Source organism: Camelus dromedarius, chromosome 1 (assembly GCF_036321535.1).
Source record: "Camelus dromedarius isolate mCamDro1 chromosome 1, mCamDro1.pat, whole genome shotgun sequence".
NCBI lineage: Eukaryota > Metazoa > Chordata > Mammalia > Artiodactyla > Camelidae > Camelus > Camelus dromedarius.
Window position 1 is genome coordinate 68,828,152 of NC_087436.1, and position 15,231 is coordinate 68,843,382.

The 15,231-nt window shown below is 35.0% G+C and overlaps 1 protein-coding gene across 1 annotated transcript in view; it reads right to left on the reverse strand.

Annotated features, from left to right (window-relative positions):
• The window catches only part of LOC105101507 (transmembrane serine protease 11A), a 32,312-nt gene extending 18,219 nt beyond the window's left edge, over nucleotides 1-14,093 (reverse strand). Inside the window, exons 1-2 of the mRNA XM_064489833.1 lie at nucleotides 14,015-14,093; nucleotides 12,069-12,187 (exon numbers count right to left, since the gene is read on the reverse strand). Of these exons, the coding sequence (XP_064345903.1) occupies nucleotides 12,069-12,187; nucleotides 14,015-14,093 (198 nt within the window). The remainder of the gene's footprint in view (nucleotides 1-12,068; nucleotides 12,188-14,014) is intronic.
• Nucleotides 14,094-15,231: the final 1,138 nt, after the last annotated feature.

Consider the following 15,231-nt stretch of genomic DNA (forward strand, 5'->3'; position numbering starts at 1 on the left):
GTCTTCTATCTGTAGTTCCATCTCTTCTCATGAATCACACAACCTCCTTGTTAAATGTTATGTACACTTTACTTTCTTCTTTAATTTCTTTCATAGAATCTATAACAATAAGTTATAAAATAAATGGTTGATTGACTTGAAGATAAAGTGTAAAACTTTTAAAGATATATTTGGTAATATATTTTTGAGCTTTAGATCAAAGACAGTATTGAGAAAATAGAGAATTTGCTAGTATCCAGAATATACATTTATTTATATTTAAATAGGGAAAGCTTAAATGGGCTGAAGAAGTGTGGGGTTTATATGTCAGAAATGAAATTGTTTTGGAAGATATGTTTTCGCAAGAGTGACATTGTTTTAATCATTTTTCTTCTGATACCCTCAGCCAGTTTTATTATTCAGTATCTGAGGGGAATCCAAAAGAAAAGAAAAGGCTAACAGAAAACAACAGGGTGAAAAGTGAACAATAGTAAAAGGAAGAAAAGTAAATAATGGTTGGGCATTTAAAGAAGTTTGGCTTGTAATTATCCTCTGAAATTCCACCCACAATTGATCCCTTGGCTGTTTGTGACTTGTTGGTGAAAGTATTAGATTAAGTTTTTGACTCTGGATGACATCACTGGTCAGGGAACATGCCTTCTAAGAAGAGTCTCTAGCCCCAGTGTCAGTTCCATCACTGAATAGTTCAGGTGTCTGGGAAGATAGGAGCTGAAAGAATAACATAGGCAGAATCTAGGTGGAGGTAACCAGTAATCACAGAAGTATAGAAATTTCTTCCCTATAATTCAAATTCCAGGACCCAGCCCCTGGAATAAAGCCTCATTGGTTGGGCCTGGGGTGAGGCCCCAGTGATTCAGGCAGTTGGGAAAACACTTTGAGAAATACTGGGGTACAGACTGGCTGAAAGGGTTCCTACATTAAGGGAATTTACAACAGAGGAAAAATCAAAGAAAACATGAACATCAACTTTATTGCTGAATGGAGTTTAATTATGAACTAGCTCTCTTGAGACACCCTTAGAAATGTTTCCCTGGCAGATTAAGGCCTATTTCATCAGAAACATTCTGCCAGTACTTTAGCACTCTAATTCTAAATTCTCAGAAATTTCGAAGCACACTTTTTTTTTTAAAGCTGTGTGCCAGCTTGTTATAAATTTATTATACATAACCTAATACAGTTAGTGATTTATAAATCTATCATGCCTCCTATTTGGGGGCATTTGTAGAGTTTTGTAGTTGAACTTAGTCTCCAAACATTGAACAAAAGACCCTCTTTCAAAGTATTACCTCTTTATGTTTGATGATTTTGAAGTGCTGGAAGTTGCACTGAGATTAAGTTCTAAGAGGGCAATTGAAGGTTAGTTGGGTGTTTAATGAAAGAGTTAGGGAGAGGCCTTCAACTCAAACAAACAGACGCGCCCAGCCTTTCAGCTCTCATTCCCAAACTGACACTGTTCACACACGTAGCCTGCCTTTCACTATAGATGGTTCTCAGCTGGCTCCTCTCAGAGCAGTCTTTTTATTTGCATCGGGGCGTTTCTGGGTTTAGGCCACAAACTTCAGAGAGATATGCCACTGAAGACTGGACAGTGGAACGTGAAGGCAGTTTCTTCCAACATCACACCAGTTGAGCCCCTGAGAACTAAACGTTTAAAGCCAAAAACATGCTGAGAAAAAAAATTCAGATCCTCTTGCTTTCTCCTAATTACAGTAAGAGTAGAATACAGAGGATGGTATAGGAGATTCTTTAAAAAAACCAACAACACACTTTTACCCTTATGTAAGGTTCAATTGAAGTTGCTTTACTCTAAGGGCTGAACTCAAGGTAGAAATAAAGACTAGAGCACAATAGCATTTGAGCTTCTGGTCATAGAGTCAGATGTTCGAGGCCCCCCCCCCCCCCCGTCTGTCACTGATCCCCCTCACCCATCAACACAACCATTACCTTGCATGATTGGCAGCTTTGTTTTCAGGCATGGCTCTTGTTTTCCTGGGTACTTGCCCTTTTCAGGCTATTCCTTTGATCTGTAGCCCCCTCCCATTCTGCTAGCTCTGCAGTTCTGAATCACAACTCTGCTTCACGGTCTATTTCAGATAAGACCTACTTTAAGATTATTCCTTAAACCTCAGAGTAATCTTTCCACTTCTTGTCTTAATTGTTCTTACTCCTCTTATGTAATCTACTTCTTAATGCAGTTATTTATGCAAATATATTATTCCCTCTACTAAACTGTAAACCCTTTATGAATAGGGAGAGTTATCTTTTCATACTCTACAATAAGTAGAGTATGCTTTTGTTGAATGAATTAATAAAAGAAAGTGAGAATTTATTTATTAAAAAGCCTTACATTTACCAGGAAACTTTTATAAGAGATTTTAATGAGCTTAATTAATGAGATTAATGCTCCTAGCGAAAAAAGAAAACTGCTCATGAATTATTCAAAGGGAATTTTTTTCTCCTTGTTGATGTGTTCAGTAATATGTTCAGTAATCTCTGTAGTGAGACTACAATAGTTACAACAGTGGGAATAGTTACCAATGTTGTCTGCTGCCTGTACACCAAGCAGAAACTCTATTGTATTTGATCTTATTGCTTTTCACATCAACCCTCTGAAGTGAATACTGTGATAATTTGCATTATTATATCAATAAGGAAGTGGCTTGCCCGAGGTGACATAGCAGTGAGTCAGTTGATCTCAGGGTGAGCATACAGGTGGATTTTCACTAAGAGTTCCTACCCACTGACATGCAGCAAGCAGTATATAATGATTGCCCCTTTCCAAAGGCAGCCCATATTCTTTGCCCTCAAAAAATAAGCACCATAATCTTGATGGTTCTTATTGAAACTTTTAAAAGTTGTTACTGTATCTACTATTTAAAATCTAGATTTTTGATAAAACCCAAGATTCAAGAAGTCAGCTGTGAATCATTACTGTAAGCTTATATGGAACATGGCCAATCTGAGTACTGGTGGTGCTCACAGGATTTTGAGGCTTCTTGATCTCTTGGAAATCCAGGCACTTTGTTTTCACCAAACTCTTGTTTTTAACTTTCACAGCTTTGAACCCAGCGCTGTATCTATTGGAGAGGGCAGTTGGATCCACTGTCATATGGGGTCTGTGGGTATGTGGGTGAAGTACAGTGGAAGTCTGACTTTCTGATTACTCTAAGCCAGGAGATAATAATATCACCAAATCAGTTGTGACATTATGTGATGTTATCAGACTTATTTATTTGATTGCACTTGTCTTTCCTTAGTGTTTCTTGAAGACTATCAGAAAGAAATAGACAAACGTCTGTGAGGAACTAGTCACATACAGCAATTAACAATATATTCAATAATCTTATCGTAAATTGTTCTATATTCCTGAGACTGAGAGGCAAAGTAAATTCATAGAATTAAAAAGTTTGCAGTGAAGGTTTTAAGAGATAAATTATTAACTTTCACTGTACCACAAAAACCTAGACTCTGAATTACCTTTTTAAAAAAGAATAATATCTAATATGTATCTGTTTAAATTTGTACTAAAGACATTTAAACCAGAATGCCTGACGCAAGGGAAAGTAGACTCTCCAGGTGTGTTGTCCTTGAAATCTCTAACTTCAATTATTCTATCAGAGAGAGAGGGAGAATAATTTCTCTTGGTCTTTCTTATATGCCTGAATGATGAATGATAATCTAAATAGGTTATCCATCAGAGTGGAGACTGTATTACTTTTACAACTTTATTAGGAAGTTTAGAGATGGCTCATATTACTTCTTTTCTTAAAAACTTTTCTCAGAAAACATCCTTCCACATCCTTCCTTCAATCACAGACTGTTTAGGCTAGACATACATATGAAGTATAACCTTCAAACTCCTTTCTCTCTCTGTGACAATTGTTTCTATTCTTATCTTCTCCCTTAAGATTTGACATAGACAAAAGAGAGTGTCAGCCAAAATAATAACAAAAGACAAAAAAAGTCATTATATAATGATAAAGGGGTCAATTCATCAAGAAGATATAACAATCATAAATATATATGCACCCAGTATCAGAGCATTTAAATATATTAAACAAATACTAACAGATATGAAGGGAGAAATACACAACAATACAATAATAGTAGAGGTCTTTGATACCTCACTTTCAACAATGGATAGATCATCCAGACAGAAAATCAATAAGAAAATGTTGAATTTAAACTACACTTTAAATCAAATGTACCTAACAGACATATACAGAATATTTCACGCAACAGCAACAGAATGTTCTTCTCAAGCACACACAGAACATCCTCCAGGATAGATTATATGATAGGTTACAGAACAAATGTTAGCAAATATTTAAGAAGATTGAAATCACACCAAGTATCTTTTCTGACTACAGTGGTATAAAACTAGAAGTTATTGACAGAAGGAAAGCTGGAAAATTCACAAACATGTGGAAATTACACAACACACTCCTAAACAATCAATGGGTCAAAGAAGAACTCAAAAGGAAAAAAAATCTTGAAACAGAAGAAAATAGAACAGAACATACCAAAACCTATGGAATGCAACAAAAATAGTGCTAAGAGGGAAGTTTATAGTGATACATGCCTACATTAAGAAAAAGAAAGATGTCAAATAAACAATCTAACTTTACTCCTCAAAAACTAGAAAAAGAACAAACTAAGCTCAAGGTTAGCAGAAGGAAAGAAATAACAAAGATAAGAGCAGAAATAATTGAAATTAAGACCAGAAAAACAATAGAAAAGATCAACAAAACTAAGAGCTGTGTTTTTGAAAAGATAAACAAAATTGATAAAATTTTAGCTACATTATCTAAAAGAAAAAACAAAGAGGAGATTCAAATAAAATTAGAAATGAAAGAGTAGGTATTACAATTGATAACACAAAAAAACAAAGGATTGTAAGAGACTGCTATGAACAACTGTACACCAACAAATTGAATAACCTAGAGGAAATGAATACATTCCTAGAAAAATACAATCTATCAAGGTTGAATCATGAAGAAAAAGAAATTCTGAGCAGACCAATAATGAGTAAGGAGATTAAATCAGTAATCAAAAACGTCCCCAAAATAAAAAAATCCAAGACTAGACGGTTTCACTGGTGAGTTTTACCAAACAGGAATTAATACCAATCCTTATCAAACTCTTCTAAAAAATCAAAGAGAAAGGAACACTCCCAAACTCATTTTGTGAGGCCAGCTTTACTTTGATACCAAAATCAAGTAAGGACACTACAAGAAGACAACTGCAGAACAATATTCCTGATGCAAAAATTCCCAACAAAATATTAGTGAATTAAATTCAACAGCACATTAGAAGGATCACACACCGTAATTAAGTGACCTTTATCTCTGGGATGCAGGGGTGGTTCAACATATGCAAATCAATAAATTTGACACACCACATCACTAGAATGAAAGATAAAAATCATATGATTATCTCAGTAGATGCAGAAAAAGCATTTGACAAAATACAAGATACTTTCATGTTAAAAACACTCAACAAATTGCATGCAGAAGGAACATAACTCAAAATAATAAAGCCCGTATGTGACAAACCTACAGCTTACATCTAACAACAGTAAAAGGTTGAAAACTTTCCCTCTAAGATCAGGAATAAGACAAGGATGTTCACTCTCACATTCTTATTCAGCATGGTCCTGGAAGTTCTAACTGGAGCAATCAGTCAAGAAAAAGAAATAAAAGGCAGCCAAATAAGAAAGGAAGAAGTAAAATTATCTTTATCTGCAGGTGATGACTTTATATATAGAAAATCCTAAATACACCACCGAAAAACTGTTGGAACTAATCAATGATTTCAATAAAGCTGAACATACAGAATCAGCTGTGTTTATATACACTAACAACAAAATATCTGAAAAAAATAAAGAAAACAACCTCATTCATAATAGCATCAAAAACAGTAAGATACTTAGGGATAAATTTAACCAAGGAGGTGAAAGATCTGAATACTGAAACTACAAGACTTTGATGAAACGAACCCTGTACGCTGTGGATGGGCGTGTAAATTGGTCCAGCCACTATGGAAAACAGTATGGAGTTTCCTCAAAAAATCAAAAGTAAAACGACTGTCTGAGCCAGTAACTCTACTTCAGGGTATATATCCAAAGGAAATTGGGTCTTAAAGAGATATCTGCACTCCCGTGTTCATTGCAGCATTATTCACAATAGCCAAGATATGGAAACAATCAGTCTGTCAACAAATAAATGGATAAAGAAGATTAGTGTATATTTCTACAGTTGACCCTTGAACAGTTTCGAGGTTGGGGGTGCTGATCCTCTTTGCTCATGTAATGCATAGTTGGCCCTTCGTATCCACCATGTAAATGTTTATTCATGTAAACATTTTATCTGTATTCATGGTTATGCATCTGCGGATTCAACCAACCGTGGATTGAATCATGTAATACTACAGTATTTACTAATGAAAAAATTTGCATATAAGTGGATACATGAAGTTCAAACCTATGTTTTTCAAAGGTCAGCTGTATATTCCTCAGCCATGAGAAAGAACGAAATCCTGCCATTTATGACAACATGGATTTTGAGATCATTATGCTAAGTGAAATAAGTCAGAAAGATGAAGACAGATACTTTATTTTATCAGTTATATGTGGAATCTACAAAGCTGAACTAGCAGAAACAGATAGTAGAACGGTAGTTACCAAAACTAGGGGAAATATTGATCTAAGAGTACAGACTTACAACATAAGTAAGTTCTGGGATTCAAAACACATCTTGATGACTATAGTTAATAACACTGTGTTATGTACTTGACAGTTATTAAGAGAGTAGACGTTAAATGCACTTATCACAAAAAAAGAAATGGTAATCATATGACATGATGGAGGTGTTATAGTGGTAAACATTTTTCAGTATGTAAGTGTATCATATCGTCATGTTTTATACCTTAAACTTGCACGATGTTATATGTCAGTTATATTGCAATGAAGTAGAAAAAACTGATACAAGGAAATGAAGAAATTAAGGATGAAGACATTTTTATATAATAAGTAATCCCAATGTGTTGGCTAAGTAAAAGTGATCCAGCACAGTATATAGATTTATGATCTTTATGGATTTAAAAATTAAATGGGAGAAGAACTGATGTAGAAATGAACTTTCTAGCATAGCTGAGTCTCTTCCTGACAAGTAGGACAATTTAGTGGAAAGACACATGTTGGAGTTACTCATATGACTCCAAATTTCCATGCTTTACTAGCTGTGGATCTTAACTTGAGAGGCTTATTTCCCTTATGTATAAACTATGGATAACAATGCCTCCTTCTGCAGTGTTATATTGCAGATTAGACATGAAATATACATCAATTAGCTTTTTCTTTCAGGATTCAAATTAAACACATTGAAGGTGCACATATTTCTCTTTTAGCCATGCTAATCTTCAATTACAAGATGAATGTAAGTCTGAGCTCTCAAGTAAGAACTCAGTCACATTCTACAACCAATTTTTCTAACCTCTGAATGCAAAATTCTAATGATAATCTCTGCTTATTTGTTTCTCAAAGCTTTCACATATCATCTCCTTTCCAGGCATAGGGTCATAGCATTACACCAGGCATTGGGTCTCTTTTACTTCTCTTAATCTTATGCAACTCCAAACTATAGACAGTCTAATATCTTTGTTAATTTAAGTTTATCTTGACCCAGCTGCTTTTTCTCAGGAGACGACCTTCCTGTTTTAGAGAGCTAAGTCATCAGTGTCTTCTAATTCCTTTAGAGAGTATTCCTAAACTACAGTATCTCCTTGCATCACTTTCTGTTCCCAAGTTCTTTGTGTCTACAATTCTAGACACACAGTCCCAAAGACATTTTGAGGATCATTTCAAGCCCTGTGTCTGGTGTTTTTGAGTACAAAGAAGATAAACTTTTGAACTGCCTTGGACATAGGGAGAATAGTTTTTTTTTTGCCTGGGAGATAACCCTAAGAAAATTCCTAACTGGTGCCATTGTTAATGCAGATGGTGGTCATTGGCACATGTTAATAGTATACAGTTGACCCTTGAACACTATGGAGGATTGGAGTGAAAATCTGCATATCACTTTATAGTTGGTTCTCCATGTCCCTGGTTTTGCATCCACAAATTCAGCCAACCACCAATCATGCAGTACTGTAGCACGCATTTATTTTTTAAGAAATCCACATTTTACATGGGCCTATGCAGTTGAAACTCATGTTGTTCAAGGATCAACTGTAACTGAAAGAGAATAATGTATCAGGAATAAATAATATTTGATTTCTGATATTTTGTGGGATGGTAGATGGGAAGTAAGTTCACACAGATGATTCTAATGGATGGCAAAAATGTATTAAGAACATGTAATCTCAAATCCTAACTATAGTTTACTCTGTGATCTTAGGTGAATTAATTTTTCTGTACCATGATTTTCTCCTCTATAAAATTGTGATAGTAATTGTACTTAACTCATAAGGTTGTGTTTGAAGATTAACTGAAATAATACAGGTAAGGTGCTTAGTGTGCTAAGCTAATTGAGTGCTTATTGAGTTAACTTTGCTATTGTTATGGTGTAACAAGTTTATAACTTTCATATTTGTAATGATCATATAATTTAAAAATATTTCTGAAATACATTTCTCTAAATGAACTACTCCCTCAGTCAGTGATCCTACTCAAACTTATAATAATAATGATAACGACCTACCTATCTGGGAGTATTATAAATTACTGGTGTCTGGTTACTGGAGTCTTCCCTGAAGAATGATATGAAAGAGGAGATACGTTTGTGCTATTTTCTCAGTGAACTGGAATGGATTTCAGCAGTATTTGGGCATGAACTCATTTTACTTTTGCATCTCTGTTTGCATTCAAATCAGTAAATCCCAAATTATGAGAAAGAACAGGACCTACAACCTGTCTTCTTGGCTGTCTAATTAGCACCCACATAGGGCAGAGAGAAGAATCTGGTTTTATTAATTGGGATTTAGTAGCAATAAACAGAAGTGGTTCAGGATGAGGTATGAACTCCTCCTGTAATTCTCGTAAAGGTAAATTGGTGGAGAATGGAGGGAGAGGAAAACCTGTCCCATTTAAACGGCTAAAATACACACAACCTTTCCTGACCATATGAACCCTAGTTAATCTTCCTTTTTTTTGAAGTTCTTCTTCACTGTTGTTCTCAACATACAATTAAGTCCTTAATTATATGACGTCATGCTGTTCATTTTCATGTGTGTTACTCTCATCTCTCCAAAGAGATGGGAAACAGTTTGAAGAGAGGGATCATGGCTCCTCACTGTAAGAGTCAGGTGCCAAGAAATGTCAAGAGCTGGATAATCATACCATATATTGGGAAGACAGATTGTTTAGTTAGTTACATCGGGAAAACTAGCTCACTATATGGAGAATAAAACTTGGGTTTCTACCTAACGTCATATTCAGAGGTGAACTTCAGATGCATTAAAACCCTTGTGTAAAAGGTAAGAAGTATAAAGTTAATAGAAGCTAATACAGCATTGTAAACTGATTATACTTCAGTAAAAAAGTTAATGGATGGAAGTACAGGAAAATAATTTTATGACTTAAAAAGAGGAAATAACTTCTTTAAAAAAAGCTTTAAAAACACAGCCATAAAGCAAAGAAAATTAATGAATGATTGCTTTAAAATTATGAATTGTTATTTTATGAAGGGCATATGATCCAGATTAATAAATGATAGAATGGGTAAGTGCAATGTCTACTACCAACAAACTATTCATACCTCAAAAATGTAGGAAATTCTTGCAAAGCAGTGCTAATAAAACAAGTCTAATAAAAAAGGCAAAGGAAAGGTATAGGCAGTTTATAGAAATGAAAGTCCAAATGGCTAACAAGTATATCCAATGATGCAAAGACTCATTAGTAATTGAAATACACAATAGAAAAATGCAAATTAAATCATGAATCAGATACAACGTAATGCCTATTAGGTTGCCAGAAATTAGAAAGCCAGATATTACCAAATGCTGACAAAGACCTGAGGACACAGGAATCCTCATGCACTGCAGTTGGGAGTACACACTGATTCAGCCATTTTGAAGAGCAGTCCAGCACCAATTAGTCAAATTAAATGTGTGCACACCGATGACCCAGTAATTCTGCTTCCAGGGATAAGTAGGAGGCTGTTTAGTGCAGCGTTTCTTGAGATGATAGACAGGAGGTAAAATATGGTGGATAGACATTGTAACTTATCATGTAGCAGTTAATAGCAATTAATTAAATATACATTTATCAACATAGCTAGAGCTTAAAAAACAGATCTGAGTAAAAAAGTGTGAAGCAAAATGATAATAGTAGACTGAATATTTGTTTCCTGCCAAATTCATATGTTGAAATTCTAACCCCCAATGTGATGGTATTAGGAAGTAGGGCCTCTGGGAGGTGACTGGGCTGTGAACCTGATCATGATGATGCCTGATTTCAGACTTCCAGACTCCAGTACTATGAGAAATAAATTTCTGTTATTTGTAAGCCACTTAAACTATGGTACTTTGTTATAGCAGCCCAAACTGACTAAAACAAGTAATTTATAACACAAAGAATAAGTTAAAAGCATGTGCTGTGCACAACAACAAAATACATTTTTGCAAGACTGAATACAAACAAAAGAATACATGTGAAATACAGAATGGTTGCCTGCCAGGGGAGGTGAATGATAGTGGGTTATGGGAATAAAGGAGAAGAAATAAGTAATGACAGCTAGAGAAGGGCCTTGTACGTCCTCATGATGATGATTTGTCAGTACCTAACTCAGCCTTTGCACCTGAGGTTCTTTCACTCCTAGAAATGTATGCTTTACGGAAACTTCAAAGTCCACCTCCAAACACATAATGTTATAGATTCACCTCTGCATTTCTTTCTCTTTCTTTTAAAAGACCTATTGCATTCCTGTCCATCCATGTACTTCAGTAAAAATATTTCTTAGTTAGCCTTAAACAACAGTGTTGGCTGTAAAACATAAAGAAAACAGATTTTAAACTTTCCTGATAAATTACAAATATTCCTCATTGTTAAAGAAATTGTGTATCTTTTCAACTAAAATGGATTAATTAATTTATTGTTATTATTTTTATATTATGGAGTTTATGTGGAGTCACTCAGGATCAAAGGGATAAAAGAGGTACTGGAGTATGTATCCAAGTTTTTTCTGGCATTCCTTGAGAAATCATTGCAACATATTTCTGGCAACACCATAGATGCAGCTTATAATCTTTATTTTTAATTCTCATTAAATTATGCACATTTGTTCTCTCTTACAGTCTCATTCCCCCAAGTCAATAATTAACATTTATAAATTGACATATATCCTCCATTCTTTTATATTCAGAGCACCTTAGAAAATAGCATTTGCAGTCAAATCTGTGCTTTGTGCTTCCTTTTCAAGGAAGTTAACCTGACCTTTGTTTTTGAGCGAGGGTTCACAGACATCCTGAGCAGAACTACTATACAATTGGGTTTACTTTTTTCTTTTGGGGGGCATTCCTGTATTTTAGTTTAAACAAAATTGTTAGCACTTCATTTGAGCATTACACAACAGATCTGGGTTTTTCATCTTAATTAGTATGTTTGTGAGATAAAATGAACATTGATGATCGTGTTTCCTTTCACATATATTTTAAAAATATTTTAAATCTTAAGATATGGCCCTACTAAAAAAAGGCGTGTGATTTTAGAAATAATCACTTCCGGTATGGTTGAGTTTTCCATTTGAGTACTATTGTGGTGGAAGGGGGGAGCAGTGGGCTGGGATGCCTTGGCTTCAGTTCTCTCACTTTTAGATGAGGTGGCTGAGTTAGAAAGAGTGGTTTATCAGAATCAGTCATTTGTTAGAATGTGGATTCCCTTATTCCCCTATCACCACCTACCCATCCCATCAGACACTGATTCAGGAGGTCTGGAGTGGGGCCTAGGACTCTACAAGATGATTCTGATGCAAGTGTCTGAAAGTCATGTTTTAGGAAATAGTAAGGGAAAAGATGCACAAAATCCCTTTACCTGCATTATTTTGTAATAGAAAGAATTTTATCTGACTTACCAAGTTTTCGCTCATCTCCCTTAAGTCCTTAAGGTGGTATGGGCTATATTGTCCAGAGTTACTGTTGACTCGTAGGTCTGAAATTTTAAAGGTGCCGTGATAATACTCCACTTTCTGACCTGTGATGAAAAGGAAAAGTAGGAAATTAAGTGGTTTGGGGATAGATTTTGGGATCTGAGGCTCAACTATAATGGGACTATGATGAAATCTTGAATATATCTCTGAGATTTTAATTTAGTTTCATAATAAAATAATGATTAATGTTCTATGTTAATAATAGCAGCTGATGTTTATTCAGTGCCTACCATGTGCGAACTCTGTTCAGGGCACTTTACATGTGTTAATTCATTTGATTCTTACTAAGCTGTCTAAGGTTGACATCACGTTCATTTCACAGATGAGAAAAGTGAGGCATGAGGCATTAAATAACTTCTCTGTGCTATACAACTAGTAAGTAGCCTACTCAAGATTAAACCCAGATAAATGGCCCTAGAGCTGGAACATTTAATTACTATATTGCTTCTTGCTGAGGTGAAATGTATATATAACTTATACTGGAAGTAGAGGTAAATGAATGTTCTTGTAAATTTTGATTTATAATGGGAGAGAAAGACACTAAGAAAGACATGAAAAGAAAGGCAGGGAAAAAACTGTGTGTGGTTGGAGATGAGAACAGTGTGTCACAGGGATGAATCAGTCAGATCTCTGCTTGCCTCTCAGGAAAGGTAAAAAAAACAGAGCAGTGGATGCTTCTGAGGAATTTGGTAATCTTAGAAGTGTAGCCCTGGTGGGGCAAGAAATCTACAGAGTTAAAGACAGAGTGGAGCAGCCACAAAACATCCTCTCTCCTTGGAGAGCTTAGCTCAGGCAGGACACAATGGGTTTCCCAGAGACGGACCTAGGAAATAAAGGGGACCTCACAATGGCCTATTTCCTAGGGACACCTCTGGACTCTAGTGCGTTTTCAGTCCCCCTGATTACTAATCTATATAGTCCATATTGTTATCAAACCTTATACTCATGGGAAAGGGGCTTCTATGCATTAAATTAACTGACCTGAGAGTCTTTTGTCATTGGAATCAACTACAGATGGGGTTGTCACATGAGGCCCAGAGCTAACATGTGGCCCAGAGCTAGGTTCTTAAGCCCTTTAAAGCTCCTATAGAGTTTTCAGTCCCTCATCAAGTCTGAAGAAGGTGACAACAGATAAATTCATCCAAATAAGCAGTCTGAACTAGTTGCTTTATCACATACATCTGTGTGAGAGTGCTATTGTGGAGATTTGCTAAAAAATGTAAATGGTTTTCACTCTGCAGTGATGCAATATAAAAAGAGAATTCTCAAATGAACTTCTGTGTGATTATAAATATATCAGGCCATAAAAATCCCTGAATATTGTTTTGGAAAAGAATAAAATTTTCTCTCTAAGAATAAGTAATAATATTGCATCGTACTTTTACTTTACCAGTAATTTCAAAATTCATTATTTCATTGAACATGTGCTTTTCTTTTTTCCCTAGAAATGTTAGTGGACAGAAAGTGATGAGTGAAAGAGCCAGTTTTAAAAATTAATTTAATAACTAATTTATTATAGTTTTTCACCTTAACATACAATGAATGATTAAAATTTATTATGATGACTAGTAAATTTCAGATAATTACTGTTTTGATCTTTTGTGTAGATTCTCAAAAGAATACTGCAGCGTGCTCTCCAAGGAGGTAGGAAATTTGTCTGCACTGCTTAGTGCTATTTCTTGAGTGCCCAGAAAAGTACTTGTTTATTGTAGGCATTTAGTAATTACTTGTTGATGAAATGATTAAATAAATTCACAATGTGAACATTTACTGATGAAACAGTATTTGAGATGAAATTAAATTTACGTGTATGCAAATAAAGCTATACAGAAAAATGAAATCAAACTGAATGATACCCATATTTTACCTACCAGAGACTAAGAAGTGAGCCAGAAGTCCGATGGCCACTGCCACCACTGTCAGTAAAGACACAACGAGAAGGGCAATCATCCATGGTTTCAAATCTCTGCTTTGGGTGCCAAATCCTACTTCTCTATGAAAAAGAAAAATCACCAGTTACTCTCACATTGAAATAGTTACTGACTTTCTGGTTCTTCTTAAGTGCATGTTGCTTAGCTTGCCTTTCTCAGCAAGAAGACATTTGTCTTCAGTTTTGGTCAAGGTCATCTTGGCATGAAGGGAGGTGTTAAAAAATCAGTATCTGGGAATCCATGATATTGCTCCTGGTTTCTATTTCTAGAGGCATTGGGTGGCTCTCTGTGGTGGCCAGTCCTGACTTCTCTTATCAGTGTGGTCCAAAGTAGCACATATGCTTGAAAAAGGACCATTCCTTCTTTCTCCAACAATTTAACAAAAAAATCTCTTTTATGTGTCTATCCTTTTAAAGTTTACAAGGTGATTTCAAGTCTTTTGTCTCATTTACTTTTTATCTGTTACTTTTTAACTATCATGAAATTTTTCAGACACAGAAATTTAGAAACATCGTATAATAGAACACTCCTATATTCATCATATCATTTTATCAGTTGTTAACATTTTTGCTGTAATGCCTTTATTTTTTTCTGCTGTATTTTAATGTAAAGTAGAACATCATGTTTTTTTTGCCAAATCGTTATTATATACAATTAGGATATTTCTAACATAATCACAATACCGTAACACTCTTAAAAAATTAATGCTATTTCTCCAACATCTTGTAATACCCAATCCATCAGATTTCTGTTGTCCCTGTTACATTTACAGATGGTTTGTACAAATCAGGACATTATCAAGGACCATGTAGTACCTTGGCTGTTTTTTAACTCTTTTTGAATATAAAAGAGCCCTGCTTCCTTCTTAATTTTTAATGACATCGACTTGTGGAAGAGATCAAGCCAGTTGTCCTTTAAAAGTTCCAATTTCTGGACTTATATGAATGCTTTCTTTTGATCTCATTTAATTCATTCTTCTATCCCCCTCGTTTCCTGTCAGTTTAAATTTAGATCTAAAGACTTGATTAAATTCATTTGGCAAGAATACTTCAAAAGTGATGCTGCATACTTCACATTGCATCACCTCTGGATTAGAGGACATTTCCACAGTTTTGGGGGAAAAAAATAACTCTCTGCTCTTCCTCTAGCACCTTTTG